This window comes from Melitaea cinxia, chromosome 17, assembly GCF_905220565.1.
Source record: "Melitaea cinxia chromosome 17, ilMelCinx1.1, whole genome shotgun sequence".
NCBI classification, from domain to species: domain Eukaryota; kingdom Metazoa; phylum Arthropoda; class Insecta; order Lepidoptera; family Nymphalidae; genus Melitaea; species Melitaea cinxia.
In genome coordinates, this window is record NC_059410.1 from 15,155,036 (window position 1) to 15,163,311 (window position 8,276).

General features: G+C 36.2%; 1 protein-coding gene across 1 annotated transcript; it reads left to right on the top strand.

The window, feature by feature from the left end:
* The first annotated feature begins 5,246 nt into the window (after positions 1–5,246).
* LOC123661438 (dentin sialophosphoprotein-like) lies at positions 5,247–7,017 on the top strand. The gene is made up of 2 exons (XM_045596399.1): positions 5,247–6,042; positions 6,792–7,017. Coding segments are annotated over exons 1-2 (798 nt in total). The 3' UTR covers positions 6,794–7,017.
* The last annotated feature ends 1,259 nt before the right edge of the window (positions 7,018–8,276 follow it).

The window sequence follows — 8,276 nt, forward strand, 5'->3', positions numbered from 1 at the left end:
AACTACTTCCGAAAAATTGTCGCGCTGAGAAGCACGTTTTCTTCAAAAAGATTTCACTTTAGTATTTAAATAAGTACTATCATACACTTTCGAATATATCTATAATCTATAATATATATAAACGCGAAAGGTCACTCATCACGAAATCTCCAAAACTATAACACCTAAAAACTTGAAATTTGGCAGGTAGGCTCCTTATAAGACATAAGCATCCGCTAAGAACGGATTTTATGAGAAACGACCCCTAAGGGGGTAAAACGGGGGTTGGAAGTTTGTATGAAAGTCCTATGTTTTTAAAGTAAGAGACTTGAAATTTAGAATGTATGCTGTATAGATGGTAGAAAGGTGACCAAATAATGTATCTTTAGAAATCAACTCTCTTTTGGAGTGAATACGGGGGATGGTAAGTTCACTTACTCATCACGAAACCTCCGAAACTATAACAGCCACAAACTTGAAATTTGGCAGGTAGGTGCCTTATAGGGCATAGACATCCGCTAAGAACTGATTTTACGAAAATCGGCCCCTAAGGGGATAAAAACGGGGATCGGAAGTTTGTATGAAAGTCTTATGTTTTTGAAGTAAGAGACTTGAAATTTAAAATATATGCTCCATAGATGGTGAGGAGGTGTCCAAATAATGCATCGTAATCTATATATATATAAAAGAGAAAGGTCACTAACTCACTCATGACGAGAACTCAAGAACCGCTGGATGGTCTATCCATCCAGGTTGGACAAAGATAAAATTTGGCAGGGAGGTAGATTATAGTTAGCAGACGTCCGCTAAGAACGGATTTTACGATATTCCACCGCTAAGGGGGTTTAATTGGGGTTGATAGTTTGTATGAAACATATACAGCCTTGGCTTTGAAATACACAGGCCGAAGACGGGCAGCAGCGTCTTCGGTGCGACAAAGCCAGTACTGCGGTCACCAACCCGCCTGCCCAGCGTGGTGACTATGGGCAAAACACATGAGTTCACGTTATTTTTGGCGTAAACTTGTGGAGGCCTATGTCCAGCAGTGGACTGTATAGGCTGTAATGATGATGATGATATACAGCCTGAAAATAAAACTAAAAATGTGGTGTATAGAGGTTGTATAAAAATAATTATTAAATTATACTAAATTGTGCCTTTTAAAAAGATACTCAGTTTGATAAGCATTTCAAGTGACTGAAATAAAAAAAATATTTGCGTTAAACATCTTAATAGTAATGCATATCTTCATAACCATGCGGACGTAGTCGCGGGCAACAGTTAGTGTTTTATAAAACAAAATCCCCAAAAGTTTATGTGATCGATTCGCTCAAAATCTACTGAACGGATTTTTATGCGGTTTCACCATTGAAGAGAGGGCTCCACCATTGGCAAGAGGAAGGTTTACGGAACGGCTAAGCCGATTTTGATGAGAATTTCACTGGAAGTGTGCCGGGAAAACTTCGTGACACATTAATTTCAACGCGGGCGAAGCCGCGGGCACAGCTAGTATATATATATATATATATATATATATATATATATATATACATACATACACATGTACTCGTTCCCCGTAGGTGATAGCGTGATAATACGTATCCTATATGTTGACCCGACTTCTTAATAATATTTGTGCCAAATTTGAAGTAAATCCATGCAATACTTTTTGAGTTTATCCCGGACATACATACAGACAAACAGACAAAAATTCTAAAAACTATATTTTTGGCTTCGGTGTCGATTATAGATTACACCTCAAGTATTCTTTTAAAAAAAATATGTAGTCTTTCGACTGATTGGAAGACTCCTTTTCTATATTTGCAAGGCACGGGCGTAGGTTATACTCGCACTCTTTACAATACTATGTAGGTAGTACTTAAAATGATTATAACAAAATTGTAATGCGATCCGATCCAATCTATCGTGTGGCATAGGGAGTAACTCAGAGCAGTGCCTAGGACTTGCGACCCAGGTGTAGGTTTAAGGAGGCCCCCTTTGCAATGCGCATCAACGCTCACCTTCACTGCTCGAGTTATACGTCCCGCCTAGCCAAATTAATCGTAATAGGTAATAATTAATTCGATTGCACAAATTAATTATTGAATGAGTCTAGGTTAAGCTACTAGCAGGATACAACAGGTGTATCGTGCCAAGCCAGAGCCAAGACTGCCTTAGCCGAGGTGACACCGTTCGTTTTATGCACGTCAGAACAATTCGAGTAATATAATAAATGAGGGTAGGTGACTATCGAACGATGTGCTAGGTGGCGCGATCGTTGCATCTGTTGTTTATAAATTCCTTTCTAATTGCATACGACAGCGCTAATGCCGAAAAATATATTAAATATACAGTTTTGACTTTCCTACCATTTTATTATATGTATAGATTATTTATTTAGGCACGCGCGGCCGCCTGCCCTCCGGCCAGTGCCGCCGCAACCGCTATGTCCTTGCATTTTAAATCTGTAATATATTTGAAAATATTCATTTAAATTACATGCTCTAAAGGGTCATATTGATCTATATTAAATGCAAAATGTGTTTAGGGTATTTAAATGGATAAGGAATTATGCTGTATTGCTTTAAATCGCTTCGTTAATAAACCAATATTTAACGTAAAAAGTTAAGGATAAAAAATGGTTACTGTGGATTATCCCTAAGAGATAGCCACATAGGTATCATCGCGGACTTTTTTGTAGACCTTTTTAAGGTGTACAGTACTGTACTACGTTATTTTAAACCGACTTCCATAAAAGGAGGAGGTTCTCAATTCGACTGTTTTTTTTTATGTATGTGACTTCAGAACTTTTGACTGGGTGGACCGATTTCGACAATTTTTTTTTAATCGAAAGGTGGTGTGCGGTTTTTGGTCCCATTTAAATTTATTTGAGATCTAACAACTACTTTTCGAGTTACATCTAATAATACGTTTTTACTTGACGCTTTTTTCGTCGACCTATGTTGTATTATACCATATAACTTTTTACTGGATGTACCGATTTTAATAATTCTTTTTTTTTGGAAAGGAGATATCCCTAGTTTGGTACCATGATAGGAAAACCAGGATTTGAGGATGGAATCCCAGAGAAATCGAGGAAAACTCTCGGAAATCCGCATAACTTTTTACTGGGTGTACCGATTTTGATAATTTTTTATTTAATCGAAAGCTGATGTTTATCACGTGGTCACATTAAAATTTTATCGAGATCTGACAACTACTTTTTGAGTAATCTTTGATAACGCGAAGTTACTTGACTATTTTTTCGTCGATCTGCGTTGTGTTACTTGTCGATGTAATTGACGTCGGTTTTTTTTCGTCTGCGAGCAAATACAATTATTATGATCTATCTCGTAGGGTTCAGCCACCGTTTGGAATGTAAGCGCAAATGATGAAAAATATGTGTATATTTAAGACATCACAATAGAAACCTCTAAAATTATCAGTGTATCTCTACTATATTATGCATGTATTATGCATATACAAACCTTCCTCTTGAATCACTCTATCTATTAAAACAATCGCATCAAAATCCGTTGCGTAGTTGTAGCGATATAAGCATACATAGGGACAGACAGATAGCGGGATGCGACTTTGTTTTATACTATGTAATGGTTCAGCGTCTTCGGTGCGACAAAGCTAGCCCTGCGGTCACCAACCTGCCTGCCCAGCGTGGTGACTATGGGCAAAACACATGATTTCACACCATTTTTGGCGTAAACTTGTGGAGGCCTATGTCAAGTAGTGAACTGCGAAAGGCTCCTGTGATGATGATGATGATGTAATGGTTAATTGATATTTTCGCTATTAATGTAAGTAACTTTATATAGAGACACTTTATTGTTTACAACTTCAATTGTGCATCTAAATACTTTATTAATTATTAAATACTTTTATTAATTCGTTTTAATAATTTATTGGTTGATATATTATTTTTAAAATTTTTATTGTTTGTTTGCAAGTTTTCTCTTTAAATTCTATAATCGATTATGGTTGAATCGATAAGCAATTAATTTGACGAAGCCTATCTTTATCGTGTTTCTTCGCTTCCAGATTCAGAATTGAGCTGATATTTTATATTTTAGATAAAACAAATATGACCCATTTTTTAAACCATATTCATTATATAAAACCAATTTTTTAAAACATTATCCATTTTATACTTATTAAATTTTAGCCATTAGTCTCCATCTCCTTCGTGTTGATACAAATGCAAAATCGTTTGTGGGTTTTTATTATACATGCGAATACCGTACCCAGAAGGTAGATTTACTTTTTGCAGTCGCCATTTTGTTATTTCTTCTCGTGTTTACATTGCGATTAATGCTTTTTATATTACTTGACTATTTTTTCGTCTACCTACGTTGTATTACTAATCGATGTAATTGAAGTTTTTTCGTTTGCGAGCAAACACAATTATTGTTAAATATCTTCAGTTTACAGAATTGAGTGCTTTATAGTTTTGTTGTAGCTTCTATGTATTAAAAAATTATGATTAACATAATATCAACACACGTTCGTACGTTCCTAAGGAATACAACTTAATGCTGAGTTTTTAAGAAGCACGCCTACCACCTTTCACAATGGATTTCATTCTACTATATTTTTTTTTATTTCAAAAGCTAAAAGCTCTACAACTCTACAAGCGCACTTAATTTTAATGTTTTGTCTCGGTCTAGTTGAAATACTATGATGCTAGATTAGTGCATGCGATGGCACGATTTCAGCGCCCCCCTCCCCTCGTTCCTCGCGCCCTAGGCTGCAGCCTAATTAGCCTAAGGGTTAATCAAGCCCTGTGTTTATAATATTTGTATTTTTATTTTTATTATAATTGATTTAATAAATGTTTTAAATTATTTTGTTCACAGTTTTAAAGAATATTCGTAATGAAAAAACAATCCCCAAACCGCTTGCGCGACTATTGGCAATGCTGGAGGAGTGTTTAGAATTAGAAATCATACTTCAGGAGGCTAAGAAGGAATCCGAAAAATTATTAAAATCGCTAGACGCACGAAATCTGAAAATACAAAGAGATAAACACAATAGGTCGGTGAAAAGTGGAGTAGTTAATAAAAATCAAGAGAAAGCACGACCTTCTTGCAGCAATAACCATAAATACAGAAGAAGTAGCGATGAGTCCATTTCTTCAATCGATAGTTGCAATGATAGTGTACTGTTAAAAAAATATATAAGAAAGTGTTTGTCTTTGATAAGCCACGCCTTAACACCAATGACCATTCCAATAAGCCCGACAACAATAGAAAAAAATGGCCTTATTCAACACAACCGATCATTTCAATAATACCGCCGGGCCAAGCAAAAATATGGCGCTCGCCTTATCAAACACAACATGTCAGTGCGGTAAGTCCGCCGGACGAAGAAAAAAAACGGTACTTGCATCATCAAGTTCAAAAGATCATTCCGATAAGTCCACCAGTCAAATCGAAAAGAAGGCGGTCGCTTCATCAAACATAACCGACAACTCTGATAAACCTGTCGGTCCAAGCAAAAAGAAGGCGGTCGCATCATCAAACACAACCGACAACTCCGATAAGTCTGCCGGTCTAACCAAAAAGAAGGCGGTCACTTCATCAAACGCAACCGACAACTCCGATAAATCCGCGGGTCCAAGCAAAAAGAAGGCGGTCGCCTCATCAAACATAACCGTCAACTCCGATGAATCCGCCGGTCCAAGCAAAATAATGACTTTATCAAACAAAACTGACAAATCTGATAAGTTTGCCGGTCTAAGCAATAGGAAAACGGTCACCTCGCCAAACATAACAGACTATTCCAACGAATCCGACGAATCAAGCGATGTAGAAAATCAAAGAAAAGATTTTACATTACAATCGAATAAAAGGATGCCAACCCCAGTCACCGCGCCTGGTGGTTCAAGTAAAAAGATTGCACTTGACTCATCAAACGCAACAGACGTTTCAGAAGAATCAAGTGACAATGAGAATCAAACAAATGATAATACGTCACAATCGAATGAAAGTTGCCCAAGTCCCCCCAGTCACCGCGCTAGTAAGGCTAGAGGAGGAAGGAGACCACGATCTTGTAAGTATCCTGTATGCACCTGAAGATGACTGCTCATGTGTGCCGTGTAACCGCTAGCCTAAATACTGGCAGTTGCGGATTCAGTTCCCGAACGCAGCAGATTTGTATTTGTAAAATATTAGTTTCCGGTCTAAGCTTCTGTCTTTGTAGGTCTTCCCACTGTGCTGTGGATAGCAAGTTAAGCTGTCGTTTCTGGTTGTTATCATATACACCTGATAGCGATTGTTACTCTTATTAGGATTGAGCTCCGATGCTTCTCCTATATAGAAATAGAGGCTTATTAAAGATAATTATTTTGTAAGACCCGATTGGATCTGGACGTACTTTATTCTTCAAGTATGAATACAATATGGTCAACTGGAAGTCCTGTAATACCGCCACCAGGACTTTGTTAAGAGTTGTCTTCTCTAGAGCGTAAATATTATAATTCAACGCTACACACTCAACAGATCCTCCAGTAGGATTTTCTCCTGTGTTGGGAGTCCGGAAACACATACAATACACAAACACAACGCCCAGACCACGACTAACATCTATATGGTCGATATAAATGTCCGTCGTGAGCGGGAATCGAACCCGCGACCGCTGGCGCAACAGCCAGTGCGTCAACCGTTGCGCCAGCGGGTCGTCATAATTGCATTGTTTTAAGCCAAACACACTTTTATTATATCTATACTAATGTTATAGGCAAAGTGTGTTTTTTAATTTTTTTTAGTTAAATAAAAACGAATGTGTTAATTTTTTTACAGAGTTCTATCAGCACATTCATTAACCGAGAAACGGTCGCCGGCTTATCTGGACAGGCCGGCTAAGATGTGTCTAGACCAACCGAAAGTTACAGATATTATAATAGCAGAAAGAGAAAGAAGTGAAAAAGTGTTGAAACACTTAACGCCTAATCAGAAAATTTTATCGTGAAAAACTTAAATTAAAGTACAATGTCAATAAAAAGCAAATTAAGATATTATTAACTTAGCACTAAAAAAGTAAAAAATCTAACCTAACCTAAACTGAAGAATAACACTAAAAAGGTAAAAACCTAAGAAATCATACGAACCTAAAGATTTTTTATAAAATAGTCAAAAACAAAACAAGACTAGCCGAGATATAAAAGCTAAATAAATTTATTATTTATCTTTATGCAATAAGTATTTCAATATTTTGAATGAAATATCAAAAGATAAATAGTATAGCTTCAAAATGCTTTCGAAGCTTACTAGAATAATCAAGTTTATTCGATTTTCATTTTATGTTTAATGAATTGATTATTCAATATACGCAAGTTAATTTAACATTTTAAGTCAAAAACTAAACATTGCTTTGATGAGTCTTCATGATAACAGTTTTTTAGTCGCCTTTTCAATCATAATCTGTTGTTTGACGAACAACATTTAACTGATGACTACAAGTTAACTTTGACAGCTTTAAGAGGAAAGGAGACCGAGTCTTTCTCCATACAAAACACAGCCGACTGTTTCCTCTCTGGATAATGACACTAGATCAAATATTTTTATAACATAAAACCTTTAACTGCCATGACCGTGCCCCTATGTTTTGGTTTTTTCATATTTTTATTATCATAAGGAGTCAAAAGTCTTCGAAAACTCGAAATATTGTCTAATTTTTATACATTTTCAGACACTAATTTAAAAAATTACGCATATTGACAAAAAAACGAGAGCATAGAGGCATAGCTGAGGTTTTTTTTCTAGTTACAAAAAAAAAGATTTAAAAAAAAAATGGCATGTCTTTGGGAGAAAAAAGTTGACTAAGAAATGCTGCTTTGGTCAATAACTATCTACCTTAAACGGTTATCTTCCTAATCTACCTAATCCTACCTATCTACCTAACTATCTTCTATCGATCCTCGTACGCGCATTTTGTTCTTATTATGTTCCTGTAACAATATTACACTTGGTTAATTTTTACCTGTATGAAACTTAAATTTAGATATATGTTTTTCTTGTGTTTATGCTGATACACTACAGAATATACAACAGACAGAGAGACAGATATACTACAGAATGTCATTTTTTTTCCAACCGGGATATTCAGCTTGTTAATGAAACATACGTCCAGGAGTGGACTGCGGTGGGTTGAAGAGAAGGAAATGTAATAAAAGAAATGAATAATTTTTACGATTATTATTTAATTAACTAGCGACCCGCCCTGGCTTCGCACGGGTACAATACTGATACACTACAGATATACTACAGACAGAGAGACAGATATAG